Source organism: Neoarius graeffei, chromosome 23 (assembly GCF_027579695.1).
Source record: "Neoarius graeffei isolate fNeoGra1 chromosome 23, fNeoGra1.pri, whole genome shotgun sequence".
NCBI classification, from domain to species: domain Eukaryota; kingdom Metazoa; phylum Chordata; class Actinopteri; order Siluriformes; family Ariidae; genus Neoarius; species Neoarius graeffei.
The window spans coordinates 49,607,391-49,635,198 of record NC_083591.1 but is presented as its reverse complement, the minus strand read 5'-3'; the positions used below and the strand labels follow the sequence as shown (position 1 = coordinate 49,635,198).

Below are 27,808 nucleotides of genomic sequence, written 5' to 3'. Positions count from 1 at the left end.
TGAAAAAACTTGGCATTTGGATTTCCCGGCAAACATTGATTTTCGTGACGTCATCTGTGTGACACCTCCTTCTGAATCCTACGTCAGCGCTGGTTTGTTTATGAGAAAACGACCTGGTGCTTTTCTGCAAATTTCTTCAACGTTATTGCGTAATTATTAAAATGGTTAACAGATGTATCGTAGGAGGGTGTAGCAACACCAATCTTGATGGGATTAGGACTCATCGTTTCCCAAAAGACCGGACAATGAGAGAGAAACGGGAGCGCTTGGTCTACACAGGCTGTGCACTGAAACCGTGCAAAGCTCGCGCAGCCTGCTGGCGCTTCCGCAGGTGACGTCACGAATCTGGCTCCAGACTCCCTTGGGATTTTTCAGGGCTTTCCACTAAGGCTCATACTAGCCAGCCATGACAAATAAGTAGCCAGCCAGGGGGGGGGAGTAAACACAAACTCCTGTGCACGCAGTTCCCAGGATTAAATGTATTTTCCACAGACCATTTATTTATTCACTTTACTCAAATACAAAGTAAAATGGCAGTAAATCATCTTTCTTTTCTTGCGTATTGCATCATGAGGCGTTCCTGGCTTGTAAATCTCTTATTTTCGGTGCATGACACATTCACGCAGCTGAGCATGCTATGAATTAACAACGACAACGGTCTGCAGTGGGGCTACACAATTAAACACTCAGCGAACATTTCTCCATTTGTGTATGAAAATACACTCCAACCACTCAGTTTGGTTTCATTTACAACCAACGGTGTCTTTTGATGCCAGCACGTAACTGAACGAGAGAAGACTGGTTTACCGGAGACAAAATAAGTGTTATCTCTGCTTCTGTTCCCTCTGACAGCCCCGACACACTACTGCCTCCGCCGAGTGCGCGCGTGTGCACATACACACACGACGGCCCCGACACACTACTGCCTCCGCTGAGTGCACGCGCGTGCACACACGATGGCCCTGACACACTACTGCCTCCGCCGAGTGCACACGCGCGCGCACACACACACACGACAGCCCCGACACACTACTGCCTCTGCCGAGTGCGCGCGCACACACCGCATGTCGGGGCCGCAGATGAGTTACTCTCCCTTGATCAACGAAGTCTGCGGGGAATTTGTGGTTATTATCAGTACAAACAGCGCGAATCACAACTTAAATGAGTGCGGTTCAGTTTGACATTATTGTCAGTCCGTTAGATAAACATTTAATTTTATTAAAATCGAAAATTAATATTTAGAGCCTGTGGGCTACAAAAATGTCATTAAAGTAGCCGGCTGGACTTAATTGTGTAGTCGGCTGTATGGCCGGCAGCCGGCACTTGTGGAAAGCCCTGATTTTTCCAGACGCGTTTTGTTATTTTTTTCTGCTGTAGAAAGATGGCCTTGTGCAAAATCACCCTTCTGGATGAGTGTGTAAAGGGACATACTTTCATAAAAAAAAAAACACACACACACACACACACAAAATTGGTCCAGAATATGCACTTTCAGTGTGAAACACCTCTAAATATTGGGGGGGGGGGGGGGGGGGGGGGGCGCTAGTCTCTGTAATTCCACTAGGGGTAAAATAGAGCAATACAGAAGAAACCTTTATTTGTCACATGCACACTCGAGCACAGTGAGACTCATCCTCTGCATTTAACCCATCTGAAGCAGTGAACACGCGCGTGCACACACCCAGAGCAGTGGGCAGCCACACTCTGGTTAGTTACCTTGCCCAAGGGCACTTCAGCCCAAGGCCGCCCCATGTTAACCTAACTGCATGTCTTTGAACTGTGGGGGGAAACCGGAGCACCCGGAGGAAACCCACGCAGACTCCACACAGAAAGAACTCAGAACCTTCTTGCTGTGAGGCGACAGTGCTAACCACTACACCCCCAATAAACTTGAGGACAAACTCAGCTGCTGACAAAATGTGCAAATACGTACACAATTCTGTATTAGCAAGCCTAAAATTGAACCAGGGATGAGAGTGGGTGGTCATCAAAAAAGCACAAAACAAGATGCCCCCCCGGAAAATTTTGAAAAATAAGGCCTTACAAACCACTTGTCCTGCAATCTGAGCTGTAGTAGATTAAAAAACAAAAAAACAAAAACTGTTGTCTTTTTTATATATTTACATGAAAATGTGTTTCAAATCAATAGGAGTATTGTTTGAATTCAAGATAAAAATCACATTCTACATTCAAGGGTATGGTTATAATTCATGATCAACAAAAACGACAAACTAAATTCACATTAAACTTAAGTTTTATTAATTATCAAAATGTTCATACATTAAATAAAATTTTACGGTGACTGACCTTTTCTCCCCATGTCCTCATTAGTTGCATATGATTTCTTCAAAAAGTCTTTTGAAATATTTAAGTTTTCAAAACTGTCAGCATTAATTCAGATTTACTGACTATCATATACGTGTTCAATGTACTAAATCAAACGAATGCTAAGTTTATGGGATAATGCCTATGTACACTTTATACAATTATTTATAGTTCACAGTCACTTCTCATTTTCATTTGATCATTTCGACGACTTCTTCAGCTTTTTGGCCAAAGACAAGAGCTTGTCAGTCCTCTCTCTTTTTTATACCAGCATTGATTTTACGTACCTTTGCTTCGTCTTGCTTGTCAATTGTATTCGGCATTTTGAGTAAAAAAGCCGATGCGAAAGAGAAACGTATTTTTGAAGAGCAGCGACGATGAATATGTGCAAGTTTCGATAAAATAGAACAGATGCAGGTACTTTTGTAAGAACTGATTGGCTTTTGTTCTGTCCCACACTCTTGTAAGAACTGTTATGATTGGCTATCATGCTCTCGCCAGCGATGTTTTGGCCAATTGCATTGTAGATAACACGTATTCTACCGCGAGACTTAGCGAGACTAAAGATGGCGAAAATGTAAACATGCAACATCATCGTAGGAATGAATTACGCTTGAGTATCACGAAGGAACATACCCCAACCCCCCTCAATAAATGAAAAAAAAAATCTCAACAGATTTGGCATAATATAAAAAGGTTGATTTTTATTCAGAAAAAGCGGAAATCCGCCGAAAAGCGGAAAACCCTCATCCCCGTTGAACATCTAATCGTAATTTCGTCCATTTTTCAATTAACATTATATAACCATGTCATATACAGCTCCGGCGGCACGGTGGTGTAGTGGTTAGCGCTGTCGCCTCACAGCAAGAAGGTCCGGGTTCGAGCCCCGTGGCCGGCGAGGGCCTTTCTGTGTGGAGTTTGCATGTTCTCCCCGTGTCCGCGTGGGTTTCCTCCGGGTGCTCCGGTTTCCCCCACAGTCCAAAGACATGCAGGTTAGGTTAACTGGTGACTCTAAATTGACCGTAGGTGTGAATGTGAGTGTGAATGGTTGTCTATGTGTCAGCCCTGTGATGACCTGGTGACTTGTCCAGGGTGTACCCCGCCTTTCGCCCGTAGTCAGCTGGGATAGGCTCCAGCTTGCCTGCGACCCTGTAGAAGGATAAAGCGGCTAGAGATAATGAGATGAGATGAGATATACAACTCCAATTAAGAAAAGCTTAGTTTTTAAAGACTACACAACATGAAAATGTTCAAGGGGGTGAATACTTTATCAAACAATACATCTTTCATATTATCATCTTGTATATGATTCGCAGTCTGTTTGTGTAGTCAGAATGTACCTTTCAGAAAAAACGGTGATAAATTTAAAAGGAAGTGTTGACATGTTGGTGGTTTATAAACAGATTCTATGGGTTCGGTGATTTACTAAAAAACAAAAAAAAAGGGGGGGGGGGAAGAATATATTCACTGCTGCGCTTTGAAAACAACTTTGTTTTATTTGAGGCTGCATTCTGCTTAGTTTAAAAAGGGTTGTGGCACCAAAAGAAGTCTTTTAAGAATATCTCACGCGTTTGTGACATTTCGTTGTGTTTTCTATGAATAAACCATAATGGCACAAAGTTAGCCGATGTGTGAAAAGTCTCACCTGAAGGTGGGGTTGTCGTGGTTGTGTTTGATAGCGATGGCCTCCACCTCTGGCCCTCCGTCGGCCACGAAGCGGGCCAGCTTCTCCGCCACCTTCTTCGTGTCTTCGTCCACTGAGGAGGAGACTTTAAGCAGCTTATCAGTACTGGGACTCAATTCAAACTACAACTCAACTGCCTCATATCAGTCTACTGCAGGTGGAGGAATAAAAGAGGGAGGGGCGGCACGTAGATAATCTTTGAACCTTTCTTAGGCCCTGGTCACACTACAGCTTGCGAGGGTTTGCGAATACTTGGCGATGAAAAATTGGTAGCATCGCCAACAATTGTTTGCTGCACGGCGAATGTTCTCCGAGCTCCGCGAGTTGTTTTTTGGCCGCGTCTCCGCCTTGAGAGCGGCCAAAAACATCGCGAAAAATTTCGATGCATGCACTGAAATTCGGTGGCAACGTTTTCATCGGCAAACTAAGCAGCGAATACTTGCAGATGGGTTTGGGAATACTTCCTGAAGCTCGGTGAACCTTCTTTGAGGCTCTCGAGATGCGTTTGTCTAGAATCCGTGTCTGCAATACTCGCGGGAGCCTAACATTCGCCGAGACTTAAAATATTACATTTACATTCGGGGATCCTTCGGAGCGCACTGTATGCGCGCTTGGGACACAGGCGTTATGGGAAACACCTGATGCTGATTTGAGCACAAACAGCACACGCATATGAGGACACTTTTCAGAGGCTTTGCAAAGTATTCTGTCAGGTATGCGGCGGTAGACGGACATAAGTGCAGGAAGAGGGTTTATTAGCAGGCGTGATATTTACAAAAACGAAACGCGAAGCAAGGTCAGAGTAACAAAACACAAATGAAACCGAAAGCAGCGTCAAACATGGCTAGAAACAAACGACAGTGATAACAGTTCACAAAGCCTCTGAAAAAAAAAACAAAAAGACAAAACAGCGTCCTTACATGCGCGTGCTGATTGTGCTCAAATCAACATCAGGTGTTTCCCATAATGACTGGGTCCTGTGAGCGAGCAAGCGAAGGCGCGACAGTCAGGTATTTGCCTGCAGTGTGACTACAACTTTTAGCTCGCCTGGATATCACCATCACCAAAACGCCTCATTTCCATCGATAACCTATCGCAAAGCATCGTGAGCTGTAGTGTGACTGTAGCTTTAACACTCAGAGTGAGACTGATGTGTATTTTTAAATATCTGTATATTGAAACACTTGTAGAAATATATTGCTCTCCCTCTCTGACAGTTTCAAAATGAAACGAACATGTGTGGTCTCTTACCATCAGCTGGTGTAGATGAGCCATGGCTCACTTGTCTCATTTGTGCTACTTTCTTGCGAAAGTACAGATATTCCTTGCTGTCCTTCTCAAATAAGAACCTAGAAGAAAGAGAAGACATGAGTCACATTTCTTGTCTGTCATCGATGAAGTGTGGAGTCGGTTTTACTCTCCGCCACATATTCAGCGGACTTACGAGAACATGGGATTGCCCCTGTAGTCTTCCAAAGCTTTCTTCTCGAGCTCTGGCCCGCCTTCAGCAACGAAAGCAGCCAATCGGTTGATGATGTTGACCAAATCTTCATCCTCTGGGGGGGAAACTTTAAGCAGGCTATGAGTACTCCGCCATAACTCACACATTCACAACTGTGTACTAATAAGACAGGACATGAAGTGCGGCACGCTGTGAAACATGCAGTGTCCACCAGAACAGCATGTTTTGACAGCTCATTGCCCTACAAGCTCACATATTTAAAAAACAAAACAAAAAGAAACTAAAGCGGGGCGGCACGGTGGTGTAGTGGTTAGTGCTGTCGCCTCACAGCAAGAAGGTCCGGGTTCGAGCCCCGTGGCCGGCGAGGGCCTTTCTGTGCGGAGTTTGCATGTTCTCCCCGTGCCCTCTTGGGTTTCCTCCGGGTGCTCCGGTTTCCCCCACAGTCCAAAGACATGCAGGTTAGGTTAACTGGTGACTCTAAATTGACCGTAGGTGTGAATGGTTGTCTGTGTCTATGTGTCAGCCCTGTGATGACCTGGCGACTTGCCCAGGGTGTACCCCGCCTCTCGCCCGTAGTCAGCTGGGATAGGCTCCAGCTTGCCTGCGACCCTATAGAACAGGATAAAGCGGCTAGAGATAATGAGATGAGATGAGAAAAGACACTAAAGCAATAAAACAAGCCTTTAACAGTTATACAAGGGTACTTCAAAAAGTTCTCAGCCTCACCCGGAAACAAGAGGCGTAACTCCCATTTAGGGGCATAACTGCATATTATCAAACCTTATCACACTGTCCACAAAAACTCAAATAAAAGAAGCAATCAAAGAAAAGAAAACTTCGAGCTGGCGTACTGTTGCTCCAGGACAATACGTCCATCCACACAGCACAGTGGCAGAAGCAGCCAAATGTGGCTTTGACCTGTTGTCCCATGCACCTTATTTCACCCGACCTGGCACCATCCAAACCAAAATCATACTCGCCTGATCTCCATTTTCAGAGTGATGAAGTTATCCATACTGTTGAGGAGGATCTGGAGACTCAAGAGGTGACCTTCTTCCTCAAAGGGGTAGCAAAGCTTGAACATCAGTGGACCGAGTGCATTGAAGTTAAAGGAGACTACGTTGAAAAATAATGCAGGAACAATCTTTCTTTCTCCTGTGACGGTTTCTGGGTGACCGAGGCCGAGAACTTTTTGAAGTACCCTCGTAACTTATTTCTGAAATGAAAACTAAGTTTGTTTGACAGGAAAATTCAGCTTAACACGAGCAAAATCAGACTGGTACAGTATTATATTTGCATGTCAAAGTCAAGAACAATAAAAAGTACAGGGTGTCCAAAACATCAGGGGATATATTGAGAAAATGTCCAAGGGGAGGGAAGAAAGAAAGAAAAAGGCCATACAGTATGTAGAGTATAACTAAACACCTAAAGAATATGCTGTAAATATTAAATACAAAATTAAGTATACATACATGTTATTTACCAGCTGGGAGGTCCGTATCGTGAAATACCGTGACCGAGGTCTTGAAAGTACTGAGCGAGGTCCTCTGGGCCGAGGTCAGTATTCAAGGCTGAGGTCACGGTATTTCGCCATACGGACCGACCGTAAGCTGGTAAATAATATATTAATTTTTTTCTTTACCAAATTCTAACAGAAAACGAGAGCACCCGAAAGGGAAAACCGAGCCGAGCCGCCATTTTGAATCCTCATTCACGGCTGTAACGCAAATTGCTTCCTCCTCGGTATACAAGTGCACTTCCAAGGCAGGGGGGAAAAAAAAACCCTACATTTTGCCACCTATGTAGTCCCCTATTTATACAAATAGGAGTCATTCAGGATTCAGCCATGTCTTTGCTCAGCGTTAGCAAGTTGGAGGTTTTTAGCTTTCTCCCGAAATGCTTTATTTTATTTCTTCTTCCTCAGGGTAGTAAAACTCACTTTCGCTGTGAACACTGTCGTTATCGTTATCCATGCTGTAAAATTAATGCTATTCTCCTGAGAAATGCTGGCAAAAATGTATCAGATTTTTGATAATCTTATAAATAAATCTTATTAAAAAAAAAGTTGACGAAAAATTCTACTATGTTTGTTGTAAACGAGTGAGTTGCCAGAGGTCCATAATGGGGGTCCGTATCATAGGATACGGACCCTCTTGCCAGCCAATCAGAGCGCAGGATTTGATGGAAACCGCACTGCGAAAAAAATAAATAGGTTTATTCTAGTGCTGTCAAAAATGTCGCGTTATTAACGCATTAACTTGACTCAATTTTAACGACGATAATTTTTTTATCGCGAGATTAACGCTCTGTGACATGATGTAGGTTTTTCATAAGCTTTTGAAACTGCCAGGAACTTGGAACAGAGACTTTGCTTAGGAAAACGATAGCAGCTAGACTGTAATGCCACGCCCCGCACAGCCAGAGTCCTCTGCCCTCCCCCGAAGAGCCACGGTGCTCGGCTTAGGTTTCGTTTTCCCATCGGCGGCTCCAGCCCCACTTTGCAGTGGCTGTGACAAGACGTGTTATGCTCTGCAATAAAAAAAAAAAACAAACAAAAAAAACCATTGGTACAACCAGTGTTCGAACTATGCCGATATTTTCGGGCTGGTGCTTGCGCTTGTCTCAGAGCGCGGCTCTCCATCGCGCGCTCACTTCGGATATGCAAATGCTTCCCGTTACACACGATTGCTATGTCAATAAACGTCATTTTGCCAATATTTTAGAGACCCCCCAACATTTCCCAAATCATGTTTTCAAGGGATCTCATGTCTGTTTCAGGGAATCTCGGATCCCCCCGAGTACCCCCGTAGTTCGAACGGTAAGCAAGCCCATTCACTTTTTTATGCTGATAAGAGAATTACATTGGTTACAATGGAATTACAATGTGACAAAAATGTGCGATTAAATTGCGATTAATCGCGAGTTAACTATGACAGTCGCGACATTAATCGCGATTAAATATTTTAATCGCTTGACAGCACTAGTTTCTCCTCATTGGTTGCTGACTTTTTGGACACCCTGCATACAAAACAACAAAACAGATGACAAATTGTTATCCTTCTACAGTGTAAGCATTCTCGTTACCAAAGAGAGGACGAAATTTCCATTTCAAAAGTTACATTTTGAACAATGGTGTGACAGAACTGACTAGAAAGTAAAACTGGATTTAAAAAAAAAAGGACAGTCGGTTACCTTTAACCTCCAGGTAGTGTGAATCATCGTTCTCGTCGTCGTCGTCGTCCTCGTCTGGTGAGCTGAAGACGCTTGGCCGGGGGATCTGAAGTGGCGTCCTTTTGGTCTGTGAGTAGCTCTTATACTGATTGAGCATACTGCCAACACCCAAACCAGGCCGTTTCCCAACCAGAACGTTTTTCTTCTGGCTCAGTGAGGAAGACGAAGGTCTTCTGGGGTCACTGCTGGATGCTGGATGCATTTCAGTACATTATACAGGGTTATAATCTTTTAAACGCGAGTAGAATCCAAAAATTAGAAGGTGCACTTGAGTGCAAAGGTTTGCAAACCCGTAGGGCAAACTGAAAACAGAACTGTACAGACAGTGCTTAAAAGAGAACTGCACACTGAAATGCATTTATACAATAGTTCCAGAGACGACGTACGAGTGGCACTCTCAAATCACTGAAATGTAGCACAACAGCACTGGGACATGTCACGCTTTCTATCACTCCGCGCATCTGTATTTATTACACTGAAATTGTTACTATACTTACTACAGGTTGTCTGTCAGTCTGTGCGTTGGCATCGCAACACACAATGCTCTAGCCATTACAGTAAAGGCATTTAGCAGACGCTCTTACCCAGCACGACGTACGACATACCCAGAGCAGCCTGGGGAGCAGTTGGGGGTTGGATGTCTTGCTCAAGGGCACTTCAGCCATATCTGCTGGTCCAGGGCAGGGCCGTGCAAAGACCTTTGGAGGGGCAGGGGCTCAACATTCAAAAAAGGGCACTTGGAACAAATTTTTCACACAAGTTAAACTTTATTCAAAACTAAATTTCAACTGCAACTGAACATTCTGTGTGTCTTGATAGAATATGTTGTGGACGTCGTCATTCAGCCTTAAGTTTTCGAAGCTGCTAGAATATGTTATTAACGCCGTCGTTCAAACTAAAGTTTCCGAATCTGCCACGTTAATGAAATGGATGGAGCAAACGGTTTAAATATAGCCTAGGCGGCTTCATTAAATGATAAACAACCCTACGCATTTACTGTTGTGTTCTAAGCTGCACAATATTGCATGTTCAGCTAAGAAATGAAAGGAGACTTTCAGTGTGACCTCACCATGCCGTTCCTCGCACTGTCTCCCACTGTCAACCGCCTGCATGCGCTTTCTGCACAGAGGCTCACTGAATGCATGACGTCACGGATTGATGCCCGCATTTACATAGAAAACATTATTTTATAAATCTATAATTTCATATATTATTGTCAAATTGTAGAGAATATTGATGTTGGAGCTAACTTATCTTTTACAAATATTAAAAAAAAAACCCTATGAAAAGGGCACTTTGGACAGCAAACAGAAAAGGGGCAGGGGCTAGAGCACCTGTAGCACCGGTTCATTGCACGTGGGTGGTCCAGGGAATCAAACTGGTGACCCTATGGAGGCAGGAAGCAGCCTTGGATGCAAAGGGTCACCGTTTTGATTTCCAGACTGGCAGGAAAAACGTGAGGGGTGTTAAATGAATGAACGAAAAGCACTTTCATCTCCCTCTGTATCATGGCTGAAGTGCCCTTGAGCAAGGCACCTAACCCCTAACTGCTTCCCGGGCACTGTAGTGTAGCGGCCCACTGCTCTGGGTGTGTGTGTATGCTCATTGCTCACTTGTGTGCTCATGCGTGCATTCTAGGGCTGTAACGATACACCCAACTCACGATTCGATTCGTATCGCGATTTTTGACCCACGATTCGATACGCCCACGATTTTTTAAAAATGTTTTTTTTAAAGTAGTAAATTTGACTTATTAACATTTACTTACTTACATTAACTATTTAATAACAAATAATTCAGACCACTGCAGAGAATGAGTAATATGTCTGCAAAAATGAACAAATGTATATCCAAAGATTGTTTTATTTCTCAAAATAATACTGTTGAGCCGGAAGCTCTGTTTTTTTCGGTTCTGAAAAAGTCATTTTTCCAAATCGTGTAAATCCGTTAAGATTTTTTTGGGGGGGGGGGGGGGGGGTGGCTCTCTCACTGTCTCACTCTCATAGGGCCAATGATTTTCTGTGATCGCGGAAAACAGATGGAAATTACGGAATTTTTATGGTGAGACATTGCTCGCGTGTCAAAATGTAACTGCTGCAGAAGGCTTCCGCCCAAGCAGACATGCCTTCAGTGTTGCCAGATATTGCTAACGTTTTCCACCCCAAAATATGTTCAAAACCAGCCAAAAAGCACCTAAACCTGCCCAATCTGGCAACACTGCATGCCTTTCCGGTCAAGTGATTGTGATTGGCTTGTGGCACACCTAGCCAGCCAATGAGCTGCTTGTTTACAGATTCGCTCCCCGCGTCGCAACCAGAATGGCGACCGCTTAAAAGAAATGAATGCTCTGCCAGTGGCGAGTGTGGACGTTGCGTGACTCGCAGAAGATTGTCGCAGGTCGGCGAAAAAACGACTTACTAATAGATATATAAAAAAAAAGTAATTTAAGTAAGTTTAAAATGTAATTTAAATAAAAAGTATTCATAAATTGAAGTTTGGAAGCGCCTCTGTTTTTGGGCTGAGAAGTTTGAAAGGGTGTACCGCGATTCTGCCTTCTTGTATCGCGATACGGATCGTGGCTCTGCGTATCGCGATTTCGATACGCATATTGTTACAGCCCTAGTGCATTCACTGCTTCAGATGCAGATGAGGAATTTCAATGTGCTTGAGTGTACATGTGACAAATAAAAGCTGCTTCTCAAACCATTTGGCTATGGCTTCTTTCGGAACTATTTCCATTGACGGAGCGAAAATAAAATATCCGGCCATATCGTGTGTCTGAAATGTCAGTTATTCTATATTAACTTCTTGTTTATAGAGATCACGCTCACAGCCGTGCGGTTGCACTGAATATCAGAACAGCTGTAATTACGCATGGCATCTTGTAATATCCAACTATGGTATATTTCTCTTCAGTCCAACTGCACTCTTGCTCGTGCCACATTGCTTCAATATACCGATCTAATATATTTGTGATGTGCTTAGTGACCGTGGTGCTAATTTATCACTCGGTGCTGTATTGTCATAACTCCTGTGACAAGTTAACAGTTGTGTGCTTTGCTGAGGTCACAGGAAGACATGGCTATTGATGGGAGGGGGGAGATTAAAAGCACGGTGGTGTAGTGGTTCGCACGGTCGCCTCACAGCAAGAAGGTTCCGGGTTCGAACCCAGCGGCCGGCGAGGGCCTTTCTGTGTGGAGTTTGCATGTTCTCCCCGTGTCCGCATGGGTTTCCTCCGGGTGCTCCGGTTTCCCCCACAGTCCAAAGACATGCAGTTAGGTTGACGTGGGGCGGCCTTGGGCTGAGGTGCCCTTGAACAAGGTACCTAACCCCTGGGTGCTGCAGTGTGGCTGCCCACTGCTCTGAGTGTGAGCGCGCGTGTTCACTGCTTCAGACGGGTTAAATGCAGAGTAGGGCTGCACGATATCAGAAAAATATGCGATATTCGATAACATGACTGAATATCTCGATATCGAAATGTATCACGATAATTAAATATATAATGTTTTTCTTACCTCTACTCGCCGTTCTGCCCTGTATCTAGCATTTAAAAAAAAAAAAAAAAAACACCCAATGCATCGCTTCCATTCCAACATTATTTTTTTATTGGAAAAACATGGCTACACCTGCAATGGTGTCCATTAATCATCTTTAAATCTCTTAATTTTTGTGAGCGCAGCAGAAAATGTCTTAAGTTGAAGTAAACAAAAAACTGAAAACTACATTACATTAACATAAAGCATTCAAAATGGCAATTTCAGCGGCTCCCGGGAGATGAAGGTGAGCGACACAGATTCACCATAAACTCAAACACAATCTGTTAATAACACATGCGGGTGAGAGAGCAGTGGTGTGTGTGTGTGTGAGAGAGAGAGAGAGAGAGAGAGAGAGAGAGAGCGGTAGCATGTGTGAGTGAGCGAGCGGTAGTGTGTGTGTGAGAGAGAGAGTGAGAGCGGTAGTGTGTGTGTGAGAGAGAGAGCGCGGTTTTATGTTTTTATGCTTCTGTACAGCAGTGTTTGTCCCAGTGAGCCGCCCCACCACTGTTTTACAGGTACATGTCTTGCAAAGTACCTGAGTTTGCAGTACATCACCCCTCCTGAATCCAAAGGACTTCCAAATAGCAGACGTGCATTTTTTTTTTTGGAAACCAGTTCCTCCTCACACAAGTTTGTCTCACCACACTTGCTCCCGCCTTCCGCCATCACCACGAGGCTTTTACTTGTTTTGCAATAGGGGGCGGAGTTATCCCGCGGCGCTTGTTGACATTCAAATGTGATTGGACGGCACAGAAAAATGTGCCTTTTTATGGAAATTTAAGTAATTTTTGCGGTATGTGTATCGCAAACTATGATATCGCGATATCGATACTTTTTCGATATATTGTGCAGCCCTAATGCAGAGGATGAATTTCACTGTGCTTGAAGTGTGCACGTGACAAAGGTTTCTTCTTCTTCTCTTCTTAAACATACAGTGCGTTTACATGCACATAGAGAAAATCGAATTTCTGCCGTTGCTCGACTGAAATCGAAGTTCTAAATGGCATGTAAACACCTTAGCTCGGCTGAAATTGAACCGAACTTGATTTCTCGCAATCGAGCTACACGACCTAGATTATGCGATTGTAGCCGAGCTACTTAGTGCATGTAAACCCTATCGAGCTACGTATTCGATCTACTTACTTCAGCACTGCCCCTTCCGGAAGTGACGAGTGACGAGATCACAAGCGGGAAACACAACAGCCTCGGTCGGCATGACACTTCACCTTAGCCACCCACTTTATTAGGAACACTTCTGTTCGTTCATACAAACTACAAACACTCTTTTTAGAGTTTATTTTATTTTTAAAAGGGACAGTGCACAAATTAAACATTATCCTTGTGGTAAGGACAGATGTCTGTACCAGGTTATAGCAGTACATGCTAATTTCCGCCTGTAGTCCCTTTGTTTATACTCTTGAATAGCTCTTCTTCATGACGACAACCGGAAGTGTACCAACACGATGGGGCGTGTAGCGCCACCTGTGGCTCGGGTGCACAATGCACCTCACTCAATAGCTCGATTTCACAGTATGCATGTAGGATCGGATTTCTCTGGCACCCCTGCTGGGACCCTTTGCTCGATTACCGACAGCAGCTCGATTTGGATGCGCATGTAAACGCACTGATAGTGTAATATCTGGAGACTAAGACTACGTTCAGACTGCACCCTGAAACGACCCATATCCGATTTTTTTGCCCATATGCGACCTGTATCCGATTTGTTATTGACAATCTGAACGACACAGATCCGATTTTTTCACATGCGACCCAGGCCGCTTGGATATGTGGTCCTAAATCCGATGCATATCCGATATTTTCACATGCGACTGCAGTCTGACCGGACAGGTCGCATTCATGCGACCTACATGTCATCAACAAGAGACAAACGTCACTATTCTGCGTTGGCTAATCCCGCCTCTTTGGTGGAAAACAACAACATTTGTACAGTTTTCAGAATTTAAATAGACTTTTATAGAATTGATCAAGCTAATGGTGGATTTGGTAGGGACCTGGATGTTGATCTGTTAGCCTGATTAAATAAAACAGTTTCAATAACTGATTTATAACTTAAACCATCCTGTATTACAAGATTATAAGATTGTTCTGGAAATTTCCAGTAATTTGACACCTTCGGTCTCATTACTCTGCTGCCCACATTAATCAGATTATTGTGCGAGTTCCTCCGCCGCCGCCACAAAAACCACATCGCCAGGTCTCGCCTCATCTCCATCGCAAACTGCACTGGCGTTTCTGCACCTTGAGCCAGCGCTGAGAGAAGTTGCAGAATTCAGCTGGCTATAAACAATCTAAATAAATATTTATAAAAATGTAGAAAAAGTTTATTAATATGACGAAATAAATATGTGCAAATTATTAAGCCTGAATTAAGAGTTTGGTAATACAGCGGCCGTATCCCAAATGACTGCCTACTGAAGCTCGAGTGCACTATATAGAGTTTAAAAATCCATTACTTCCTAGTAACATGTAGTGCACTTATATAGAAATTAGAGACACATTTAGGAGTCAACCCTCGTTACCAGGCTACACGTTTTCATTTCAGTTCAGAAACAAAAACACACACGAGACCTCACACTTTAACACTAACCAGATAATTAAACAAACAAACAAAAAAAGAAATCATTAAACTTGAAGAGTGCACTTTTTTTTGTTTACGTATTACATAGATGTGCTTATTACGTGTCAATTTGCGCATGCGGGACACTTTTGGGTCGTTTTCCGTTCATATTGGAGATCGCATACAAGTCTCATATAATTGGTAATGCGAACGGCCTAACAAAAAAATCGGATTTCACAACAAATCGGATATGGGTCGTTTCAGGTTGCAGTCTGAACGTAGTGTAAGGATCATACGGTGTAGCTGGCGCTGAAAAGTGTGCCAATTTCTTTGTTGCATTTAATATTTTTGTATATTATTTTATATAATATTTTTGTTTTAAGATATTTTTATATTCTTATTCTTTCTATATTTCTTATATAATTGGGTAAAAAGGTGAATTGTAATTTTGAGCTGTAATAATGACGTGCACAGGTAGTCATGTGACTAACGCAATGAGCAGCTGGGAAATCATGCGTTCAGTCTTTTGGACCTGCGATGCTCATGGAGCAAGATGTGTGTAACAGTTTGTCCGTAAAGCCTCAGCAGCTCCTGATTTTCCGGTCAGAAGGCGCACACGGTATGAAAATTGTATTTCTTGTGCATTCTATGTTTATTTCATGTGTTTAAGTTTCCTTAAGATTTTATATTAAAGTTTCATGAAGGCCACACGGACACTCACGGACTGTAAAAGATATTGGTCTAAGATATTCATTGGTTGGGAAGATGTAACAATGTTAAGAATGTAATATTTATTTCATTTCAGTTTTTCACGTTGTCTGGAGACATTAAAGATTCTTGAAGATAATAAAAACATCACTCTCATCAAGCATCAGTCGATGCGTGGCTTTAATTCTGACCAGAAGAAAGGCGTTAGGGGCAGCTACATACGGGATGCAAATGTAGCTTTGCACTCAAATGTAGCACATTTATTTAAAAAAAAAAAAAGAGACACCAGGATGCGCCATACTGGTTCATCTGAAAATAGTTTTATACCTGAATCTGGGTTGGATTTCTCTTTCTGCATCTTTAGGAATTGCTGAAGAAAGCTTCCATCGTTCACAAATTTGTTTGAGGTCAGTCCCTGCAAATCAGAACTGAAAACACAATAATATTTGGTTAGGAAAGCAGAGTTTCATACCAAGATGTCTTGTTAGTATGTATACACCCTTCCCACGTGACGTCACGACAAACGCGGCCACCATTTTGGACATGAACTACCAGTAGTCTACCACAGCCAACAACGAGGAATGACGGCGAAGCATCGAAAGGAATATAGCCATCAAAGAAAGCTTTTACTTTCAGCAAGACTTCCATCATGCCATTATATTGTTGTGCACCTGGATGTAGTAACCATCAACACACAAGGCAAGATTTATCATTTTATCGGATCCCGACAGATGCTGACCGATGGAGAAGATGGATGGTCTCTAAAATATTGGCAAAATGATGTTTATTGACATAGCAATCGTGTGTAACGGGAAGCATTTGCATATCCGAAGTGTTGTGTTTACATCAAAGGTAAAATAAACCGATATGACAACGACTGCTGCTGCCAGGTTGGGGACACAAACTAGTAGAAAGGAAGTGTGCCAACAGACTTCCTTTGTGGTCGATTCTGCTTTAAGGTAAGATGCATTTAATTATTCGTCTGCTGTGGGTTTGGAATCGGTAGCCTGACCGACTCGTTGATGTTTGTGGTGCCATTTGTTTGTTGACGCGTGTTGAAATGGAAGATTGGTTGTTGACATGATTTCCAGTGATGCTTTGGTGCTGCTGTGGATCAGATGTGTTGAGTAGCCTGACTGTTTTTTTTTTCTTGCGTGTGGTATCATTGTTGACGCGCAGTTGTTTTTTGAACATGCCAATGCGGACACGATTTCCCCTGATGAGTTATGACTTCAGACGCGATGCGTGTGTGGAGTCCGCGTGATATGTGCGTAAGATAGGCTTCTCATGTGTTTGGAGATCTCTGAGACAAGCGCAAGCACCCCCCCCCCAAGGGAAAAAAAGGGACCCCCCGAAAATATCGGCATAGTTCGAACACTGGGTTGGAGAAAGTAATGGCAAATAGTGAGTGCACAAACCATAGAAGGTAAACTGTACACAGTGCCAGGGCAGTGTGATGGTATGTCTACTTTTAGATTGTGTTAGCTTATCAATGAACACACTCATCACTCGACGAGTTTCACGTCTTTACGACGGACACTTAAATGTGTGTTAGGTATTATTGTTGCAGTCTAAGCAGTCACTGTAGCAGCTAGATGAGTGAGAACTGAAAGGGTCTGTGCCATAAACTGTTATTTCTTCATGTCCAAAATGGCGGTCGCGTTTACGAAGGTCACGTGAGTGAAAAGGGTCTATACCCCCATACTCAAATAGCGGCCCCCGGGCCATTTTAGGCCCCCGGGGGGTCCATTTCTAGCCTGCGAGCTGTTCTGTGTGTGGTTTTTTTTTTAATTCGTTTTTTTTTCAATCGCGCTGTCCGCTCTTATTTTGAAAGAGCGCCCCTCGCGCTGCGACGAGATGTGAGGATTGCCTCCATGGCAACGATAAACAAATAGCAAGGCTAATCTAAGGCTACGTTCACACTGCAGGCTGAAGTGACTCAAATCCGATCTTTTCGCCCATATGTGACCTGTATCCGATCTTTTATTGACAACATGAACGACACAGATCCGATTTTTTCAAATCCGACCCAGGCCGTTTGGATATGTGGTCCTAATTCCGATTCCTATCCGCTCTTTTCATATGCGACTTCAGTCTGAACCGCCAGGTCGCATTCATCCGACTTACACGTCATCAACAAGCCACAAATGTCACTATTCTGTGCTGAAGTAGGCGGCGGGTCTCTCAAAAAAAGTTACAACAACATGGCGCATAATCACGGGCGCAGATAGAGGGTGGGACTCGTCCCACCCAGATTTAAATTCACCTCGCTCGGTCCCCCCCACTTATAGGGAGGAAAAAACATCTATGCTGTCTTTCTTTGCATAAGGCAAACCTCACGGAAAAATCAAAAGACTAATTACCATTCGGTTTATTGAGGTGCACGGCAGTGTATACATAGTTGCAACAACTCACATAAAACAAAAAGACTGATATTCGGTTGGTTGAGCTGCGCAGACTGCACAGGTTGCGAGCTCGAGCTTGGTTGCTATGGTTACTAACAACAAGTTTGACAGGCATATCGGGGTTTGGGGTTGGTTTGCTGGCAGCTTTGTCCCCCCCAGTTTTTCGTCCCTCCCCAGTTCAAAAAACGTATCTGCGCATGACATCAATGCGAGGGACGCTTCGGGCTGTGAAGGTTCTGAATCTTCTCAATGGAAGGACGCAGAGGTTAGGGAGCTGATTTCCATTTGGGGGGATGCAGCTATTCAAGCTAGATTGGATGGGTCATACCGCAACCGGGCGGTTTTACTTCCGTAAACACTGGCCATGCTCACTGCGTGTGACGTCGTCGTATCCTGCAATGCGCATGCGGAACACTTTTAGGTCGCTTTTCGTTCATACTGAGGATCACATACAAGTCGCATATATTTGTTAATGTGAACGACCTCACAAAAAAATCGGATTTCACAAAAAAATCGGAATTGAGCATTAAGCCTTGCAGTGTGAACGTAGCGTAAGCCCTCGCAAAACTCCAGACAGTCAGTTTACCGGCCGTAGCCACAATGGCATGCTCGAAGTTTGCACCAAAAAGAAAACTGGACAGCGAGAACCGCCAATTCCAACCAGAATGGACAGAAAGGTTTGCGTTCTTTCTTCCACTGTCCAGCACTCGACCTTTGTGTTTAATCTGTCAAGAAAGTGTTGCGGCAATAAAAATGTAAAAATAAAATAAAAATGCGGTATTGCAACCGGCTCACTAATGAACATACACATCAGTGTGTCTCCCTGGCTATCACACCATTCAAACCAAGGTTCCAAACATTGGCCAAAGACACATGAGGCCATTTCTCCCTTTTTTTTTTTTTAAAGATATTTTTTGGGCCTTTTCACCTCTATTGGATAGGACAGTGCAGAGACAGGAAACGAGCAGGAGAGAGAGACGGGGAGGGATCGGGACATGACCGCGGGTCGGAATCGAACCCGGGTCCCCGGATTTATGGTATGGCGCCTTATCCACCTGAGCCACGACGCCCCCACCATTTCTCCCTTTAAGCAATATTGAGAGTGTGAGTTAGTTCTTGAGTTTGTTAACCAAAGCACAGAAAATGGGCAGCTTGAAGGGTATTTGTTTTGGATTATTAACAGGGTAATGTTTTATTCAGTTATTTATTTGTTTTATTTATTTTATTCAGTTATTTATGCCCAAATGAAAAATATATATTTTTATTTTAGGTAGGCCCTAATACTGTTGTGTTCAATGACAAGGAAATGTTAAAATAAATGCGTTACATTATTATGGCATATATCATACACATTCTCAATAAATGGCCCTTTGAGTAAATGGAAAAAAAAAAGTGGCCCCTCATCATTTGTATTTGAGTACCCCTGGTCTATAAGGAGGAGGAAGAAGATGAGGATGTGTGTAAATGTCGCATCACCTCTCTGCTGATGGTTTGCTGGCAGCTGACAGATTCTGTTTGGCTCGTTCGGCCAACTTGGCCTCTATTTCTCGCTTTTTCTGTGCTATGAGCTCCTCCTGACGGATCACACCGTTAATCTTGCTCTTCTGGTGAGATGATTTACTTTTCCAGCCTCCTCGAGCTTAAAAAAAAAGGGTGGAAAAAAAGAAAACAAAAAAAAAAAAAACAGGGGCTGTAAGATCAACATTAACCTGAGACATGAAAGAGCATGCATAATAATAAAAAAAGATATAATTTACTCATGTATTAATAAACGAATAATTTAAAGAGATGAGAAAACAGTTATAAATATATGATTAATAAATATAACAACGTTAGCATTCTTCCTTTCCACACGTATTCCGACTTGTTCCTATTCCTGCGCTCTGATTGGTTAGAAATTTACACCCGCAACCAATCCGCTGCTGAGTCACTGGTTACTAACCAATCCAAGCGCAGAAGGTCGGCTGTGCCGCAATACGGGTAGGGGAAAAAATTATGCATTCTGCTAGGTAAAACTGCCAGCACAACTTAGCCTCCTCCTGCTAGCAAAGCAACCACCTAAATTAAATGTTGCGTTTATCAGCACAGAGACAACATGTGCTATGAAATTAAAAGGCTAAATCTGTAACGTATCTGCTTTTATATATTTACCTGCGTCATTCGACTCCATTTCCAAGACTTATAAAACCCAGCTGACGCTGTCGAGAAGCGTTATTTCAGGATCTGTTGAGAAAACAAACGTTTATCGGTGACGTGAGGGATTTCACAGCGCCACCTAGCGGACCGGCGGTTTCAATTCTAATGAATGTAAAATTAGAATCAGAATCAAGTTTATTGCCAAGTCTATTTTTGTTGATTGCTTGAACAGTTAAGATAAAAATTTAAAAACACTATAAATAGAATTTTAAAAAATCTAAAACATACAAATCTGAAAAATAGACGTATTTAAGGGTGTGTATGGGTTGTTTTGAAGTCCAAGCTGTACAGTATAAAGAAAAGAAAGAAAGAAAGAAAAACTTTATTCATCACACACTTGTGAAATTCCTCTCTGCATTTAACCCATCTGAAGCAATGAACACACATAAGCAATGAGCACACACATACCCAGAGCGGGGCGGCACGGTGGTGTAGTGGTTAGCGCTGTCACCTCACAGCAAGAAGGTCCGGGTTCGAGCCCCGTGGCCGGCGAGGGCCTTTCTGTGCAGAGTTTGCATGTTCTCCCTGTGTCCGCGTGGGTTTCCTCCGGGTGCTCCAGTTTCCCCCACAGTCCAAAGACATGCAGGTTAGGTTAACTGGTGACTCTAAATTGACCGTAGGTGTGAGTGTGAATGGTTGTCTGTGTCTATGTGTCAGCCCTGTGATGACCTGGCGACTTGTCCAGGGTGTACCCCGCCTTTCGCCCGTAGTCAGCTGGGATAGGCTCCAGCTTGCCTGCGACCCTGTAGAACAGGATAAAACGGCTACAGATAATGAGATGAGATGAGAGACATACCCAGAGCAGTGGGCAGCCATGCTAACAGCGCCCAGGGCCGCGTTAACCCTTGCCGAGGCCCTGGGCAGACACCCCCCCGAGGCCCCACCTCCGCCTGTTGTCAACTGCGCTCAGCAAATTCACCCCCTCAGACGTGCCTGTCTAAGCAGAAACTTAAATAATGCCAGTGGCACAATTAGAAATACTACTGAACGATAAAACTTTATATCCATCAACACCTATTTAATTGAGAAAAAGCAATGGTGAAATAGGCAATTGCATGGTGAAAAAAATCCATCAGACATCACAGTTAACAAGTCTGGTTAACTAAAGTTTAGCCTCAAGAAGCCTTTGAATGAGTGAGTCAATGAAAAACATGGGCGGCACGGTGGTGTAGTGGTTAGCGCTGTCACCTCACAGCAAGAAGGTCCGGGTTCGAGCCCCGTGGCCGGCGAGGGCCTTTCTGTGCAGAGTTTGCATGTTCTCCCCGTGTCCGCGTGGGTTTCCTCCGGGTGCTCTGGTTTCCCCCACAGTCCAAAGACATGCAGGTTAGGTTAACTGGTGACTCTAAATTGACCGTAGGTGTGAATGTGAGTGTGAACGGTTGTCTGTGTCTATGTGTCAGCCCTGTGATGACCTGGCGACTTGTCCAGGGTGTACCCCGCCTTTCGCCCGTAGTCAGCTGGGATAGGCTCCAGCTTGCCTGCGACCCTGTAGAAGGATAAAGCGGCTACAGATAATGAGATGAGATGAACAACATGTCAAGAACATAACCTCGGCCTACAACAGTTTCTTTAGTATTCAGAACAAGAACATTCATTTGGTATATAACCGTTCGTTTTCATTTTGGAATCCAGGCGACTTTTAACTTGTGAAAACAAAGAGCGATAACAAAGAAAGAAATATATCTTGCTTCTCAGAAATAAATCTCAAAATGTTAGGCTATGTGAAACATTTCATCCTTTCACACACGTAATGTCCCAAACAGCAGTGGCACACAGCTTTGCGCATTCGGTTTGACAGCCATGGGTCAACTTACAAGGGCACTTTCCTACTTTTCTGGAAAGCGAAGTCATTAATTAAATCATTGAACTCAAGCTGGCGTAGCGTGTGAAGACATGGTGGACAGTGATCATATTGACAATGACGGGTGATTTATACGACGGGACAAGGTGGGCTTCCTTACGGGTGGCGAAATGCATCAAAAATGTTATCAATATGATCAAAACTTCTGAAAATATCGTTTCATATTTTCCGATCTCGCTACCTCCGAGGCCCCCTAGTGGCCGAGGCCCTGGGCAGCTGCCCATGAAGCCCATTAGGATAACGCGTCCTTGACAGCGCCTGGGGAGCAGTTGGGAGTTAGGTGCCTCGCTCAAGGGCACCTCAGCCCAAGGCCGTCCCATATTAACCTAACCGCACGTCTTTGGATTGTGGGGGAAACCCACGCAGACACAGGGAGAACGTGCAAACTCCACACAGAAAGGCCCTTGCCGGCCGCTGGGTTCGAACCCAGAACGTTCTTGCTGCGAAGCGACCGTGCTAACCACTACACCATCGTGCTGCCCGTATGTCCTGAAATGAAGATGACCATGAGATGTGCAAAATTACAGTTCAGAGAAGAAGTGCATTAATGCTACAGAATGACTGAGAGTTTAGAGTCACTGGGTGTCTCTGACCTTATTGATGAGGCCAGCTGCAGTGGGAAAAATCTGGCCTTCTGGCATGAGGTTTTGGTTCTAATGGATCATAACCTCCTACCAGACAGGAGTGATTCAAAAAGTTTATGTCCGGGGTGAAAAAGGAGTCAGCCACAATCCTTTCTGCTCTCCTCAGGGTCCTGGACTCGTACAGTAGACTCCTCTCAGCAGAGCGAATGATGTGCTACAGTCTGTCCTGGCAATGGCAGCGGCGTACCAGACGGTCATGGAGGAGGTGAGGATGGACTCGATGATGGCAGTGTATGTAAAAGTGCACCATCATTGTCTTTGGCAGGTTGAACTTCTTCAACCGCTGCAGGAAGAACATCCTCTGCTGTGCTTTCTTGGTGAGACAGCAGGAATTCGTTTCCCATTTGAGGTCCTGGGTGATTATAGTGCCCAGGAAGTGGAAATACTGTAACTACAGAGGCTACCGGGGAGTCAAACAGGGTGATGGGGGAAGGAGGGCGTGGCAGAGCTTCTCCTGAAGTCTACAATCATCTCCAAGGTGTCCTGCCTACACCAGGACACCAGATGGTCAACCTCCTACCTGTAGGCAGACTCATCCTCATCAGAGACGAGTCCAGAGAAATACAGTATGCAATCAGAAAGCACAAATAGAAGACTGACAAATAACTAAATCACACCAGTGACAATATTACAAAGTAAAGATGGGTTACTTAAGTAAAAATGGAACAAAATATTTACAGTATTTTACAAAGGATGTCACTGTAGTACATATCACAAGAAGTTATTTTTCAATACAGTTGTAGGAAATGACTTTAGTGGGCAGAGACATGGGTATTGTGTCTGTCGATCATTTTTTTCATCAACCAATCAAATAACAGCCAGTGCCCATTTGTCCCCTGTGACATTGGCCAATCACAAGTCAGAACAAGCTGCCCATCTTTTCTTTAGTCATGTTTAATCAATTAAATAGGATTAGAAATTAAAACTATACATGTAGTTTTGGTCAAGATAGTATTTGGCCAGTCGTCCTAAAGGTGGCTGTTTCACCACACTAGTATTACATTAATGGCATTTAGCAAACGCTTTTATCCAGAGCGACATGGAACATATCCAGAGCAGCCTGGGGAGCAGTTGGGGGTTAGGTGCCTTGCTCAAGGGCACTTCAGCCATTCCTGTAGGTCCAGGGAATCAAACCGGTGACCTTTTGGTCGCAAAGCTGCTTCTCTAACCATTAGGTCCTTTTATCAGATGAAAAATCAAGAAGAGTGGAAGTCTGAGGCAGATTCAGACTCAGACACAGGCCTGGATACTGAAGCCGGTGATGCACGCGTCACAATTTCACCACCTGTCTGAATAAAAGCACTGACCTCTGCAGCTACAGACTGAAAGAGAAAAGGAGAAAGAAAACAAAATATGTAATATTTACGTTTATCTTATAATACATTCCAAGAAAATGGAATTTTTTTTAAGGATTTCAATCAATCAATCAATCAATCAATAGATCGATAGACACAGTACCAGTCAAAAGTTTGGAAACACCTTCAAATTCGATGTGTTTATTTTTTTTCCTACATTGTAAATTAATACTGAAGTCATCCAGACTATGCAGCAACACGTAAGGAATCATTTAGTAAACTTTAAAATGTTAATCGAACCAAAATATGTTTTAGATTTTAGATTCTTCAAAGTAGGCACCTTTTGCTTTGATTACAGCTTTGCACACTCTTGACATTTCTCTCAATCAGCTTCATGAGGTCATCACTCGAAATGGTTTTCCAACAGTCTTGAAGGAGTTCCCAGAGGTGCTGAGCACTCGTTGGCTGCTTTGCCTTCACTCTGCGGTCCAACTCATCCCAAACTTTTTCGGACTGACTGACCTTCATTTCTGAAAGCAATGATGGACTGTCGTTTTTCTTTACTTAGTTGAGTAGTTCTTGGCATAATTTGGATTAGAGCAGTACTCAAATAGGGCCATTCACTGTATACCAACTCTACCTCTTCACAACACAACTGATGGTCTCAAACACATTAAGAGGTCAAGAAATTCAATAAATTAACTCTTGACAAGGCACAACTGTAAACTGAAAGCTATTCCAGGTGACTACCTCGTAGAGCTGACTGAGAAAATGCCAAGATGTGCAAAGCTGTCATCTAAGCAAAAGGTGCCTACTCTGAAGAATCTAAAATATAAAACATATTCTGGTTTGATTAACGGTGGCACGGTGGTGTAGTGGTTAGCGCTGTCGCCTCACGGCAAGAAGGTCCGGGTTCGAGCCCTGTGGCCGGCGAGGGCCTTTCTGTGCGGAGTTTGCATGTTGTCCGCGTGGGTTTCCTCCGGGTGCTCCGGTTTCCCCCACAGTCCAAAGACATGCAGGCTAGGTTAACTGGTGACTCTAAATTGACCGTAGGTGTGAATGGTTGTCTGTGTCTATCAGTGCGTTTACATGCACATAGAGAGAATCGAATTTCTGCCGTTGCTCGACTGAAATCGAAGTTCAAAATGCCATGTATACACCTTAATTTGGCTGAAATTGAACCGAACTTGATTTCTCGGAATCGAGCTACACGACCTAGATTATGCGATTTCTGCCCCTTCCGGAAGTGACGAGACCACAAGCAGGAAACACAACAGCCTCGGTCGGCATGACAACGAATCATGACAATGGCATGAATCTTTTCTTTTTGTGGCATTGTTTGCACTGTTAAAATTTAGCTCACTTACTGTATCACCAAATACATCTGTACAGCTGTTGCATAGCTGTGAATTGTGTACATAAACAAGTCATTGTATTTGTGTGTATATGTCCAACATCTGAAGAATGTCAATAAAAACAAAACAATTGAACTTTTTGTGTTTATTAAGACATAAGTTAAACTGTAAGCAAAAAAAAATTTTTTTGTAAGCAAAAAATGGACTTTAGAAAAATATACAATTGTGCAAAATAAGTTGTCTTACAAAACAGTGGTCTGCGCCGGACAGTTTGTAGCCATACAGTCTGTTAGAGCAAGCCTAACAGCTTGAGCACGGAACTTGTGAACACGGAACTGCCAGTGTTGCCAGATTGGGCGGTTTTAAGTGCAGTTTGGCGGATTTGAACATGTTTTGGGCTGGAAAACGTCAGCAGTATCTGGCAACACTGCTGATAACTTTGTTTATACTCTTGAATAGCTCTTCTTCATGACGACAACCGGAAGTGTACCAACACGATGGGATGTGTAGCGCCACCTGTGGCTCGGGTGCACAATGTACCTCACACAATAGCTTGATTTCCTTGTGTGCATGTAGGATTGGATTTCTCTGGCACCCCTGCTGGGACCCTTAGCTCGATTACCGACAGTAGCTCGATTTGGATGTGCATGTAAACGCACTGACTGTGTCAGCCCTGTGATGACCTGGCGACTTGTCCAGGGTGTACCTACCTTTCGCCTGTAGTCAGCTGGGATAGGCTCCAGCTTGCCTGCGACCCTGTAGAAGGATAAAGCGGCTACAGATAATGAGATGAGATGGTTTGATTAACACTTTTTTTGTTTACCAAATAATTCCATATACATTTCTTCATAATGTCGAGGACTTTAGTATAAATCTACAATTCAGAAAATTTTAAAATAATGAAAAACCACTGAATTAGAGGCGTTTCCAAACTTTTGACTGGTACTGTAGATAAACTGCAGCTGTAACATTTCACAAATAAGTACTGTTTAAAAAGCATTTTCTAGACAATTGAGTTATTTTACATGTACCAATTTTATAACCAAAGACAGAGGATATCTCCTCAGTGATAGCTTGGCGTCCTTGACTGGGTCTTAAATTGAACGGGTTTCAAGTCAAAGCACTTTACAATTTTTTTTTAATACGTATGAAAAGACGAAGTAAAATAAGAAGCTCTCAGAGATAAAGAAGCAAAAGGCAGGCACCATCAAGCAAAGAACAAAATATACTGTATATTTTACAAAACAGTACTAGAGTACATTCCAAAAAAAAGCATACATTATTGACAGGTCACTTCTCATGCAGCAAAAAATACAGACGCATTAACACTTACATTATATAGTATCATGAAACCCCGGATATAATGAAGCTTTTTTTTTTTAAATGGTCAGTGTCATCAAAACCAACCACAAATACTCCTGACATGTACACTGTGTGCATAATTATGCATAAACTGTATTCCTGAGGATTACATTTAATTGTTGAACAAATACATTGCTCTCAGTCAATCCAAATTGTTAATATACCTAAAACCCGAATGTTTAACAAAGGAAAAAGGGGTTTCGGCTTTCTCAGGGGAATATACAAGTGTGCACATTTATCAGGCAACATTTAGGCCCTGTCCACACGGCAACGGATTCAGGTGAATCCGATACAATTGTTTATTGTTTCGGCCTGGCGTCCACACGGCACCGGCGTTTTGGGTGCCCCAAAACGAAATCTTTTGAGAACGGGTTCCAGAGTGGAAAGATCTGGCAACGGCGCTGTTGCGAAGTCGTCTGGATGAGTAGAACGGATTTGTTTACGATGACGTCACAACCACATGTGCTTCACGCCGGGTAGAAGTGTAACGAACTCGATGCGAGTTGTCAAAAAATCCTACAACTTGGTTCATGAAACGCGCTTACAAAATATTTTCACTGTGAATATTTATTGTGTAATGGTGCAAAGTGAGAGAGAGAGAGTCAATCCCGCCAGCAAAAATAGGGAAAAAAAAGGAGCGATCTCACCTCTTCAGATGTTGATTTAAGTCCTACAATACATTCCTCAAAAAGGGCGTAGAAGAACAAATTAATCCATCAACGTGTAGCATTCAATTTATTACGGACCATTAAAGACGCCACCTTCCGCGTAGAATCATACGTCATCCTCGCCGCCATATTGGATGGGTCAAAGCGGAGAATAAAGATGCCTCATTCATGTGCTGCGTTTAACTGTACCAACAGGTTTGCCGTCCAAACGAGATCACATGGGATTACCTTTCACAGGTGAGACTGGAAAAATACTTTTCATTGTATTTGGTCATTATAACGTAATTTTACGAACAGATTTTTCTGACTTTGTGGCTAATATGAAGTCTCGCGCATAATAGTTTATGCGCATGCGTCCTTACTTCTTCTATTGTTCTGGTGTCTCCGAAGCGCCCCTAGAGGTGTGGCATGTGTATTGCATCGTTTTCAGCAAGCGTTGCGTTGCCATATGTACCTGATATTTTACTGATCCGTTGCCCATGTGGACGCGATATTTTT

General features: G+C 43.4%; 1 protein-coding gene across 3 annotated transcripts in view; it reads right to left on the bottom strand.

Moving 5' to 3' along the window:
* sugp1 (SURP and G patch domain containing 1) overlaps window positions 1-27,808 on the bottom strand; it is a 55,901-nt gene that overhangs the window by 15,741 nt on the left and 12,352 nt on the right. The window contains exons 2-9 of one of the 3 annotated variants that reach the window (XM_060906330.1): window positions 22,580-23,952; window positions 20,081-20,152; window positions 19,406-19,568; window positions 15,852-15,952; window positions 8,664-8,894; window positions 5,454-5,577; window positions 5,261-5,358; window positions 3,971-4,094 (exon numbers count right to left, since the gene is read on the bottom strand). In XM_060906330.1, coding sequence (XP_060762313.1) covers window positions 3,971-4,094; window positions 5,261-5,358; window positions 5,454-5,577; window positions 8,664-8,894; window positions 15,852-15,952; window positions 19,406-19,568; window positions 20,081-20,099 — 860 coding nt within the window. In that variant the 5' untranslated portion in view covers window positions 20,100-20,152; window positions 22,580-23,952. Of the gene's footprint in view, window positions 1-3,970; window positions 4,095-5,260; window positions 5,359-5,453; window positions 5,578-8,663; window positions 8,895-15,851; window positions 15,953-19,405; window positions 19,569-20,080; window positions 20,209-22,579; window positions 23,953-27,808 lie in introns of those variants that run through there. The other 2 variants (XM_060906329.1, XM_060906331.1) reach the window with 2 other exon arrangements.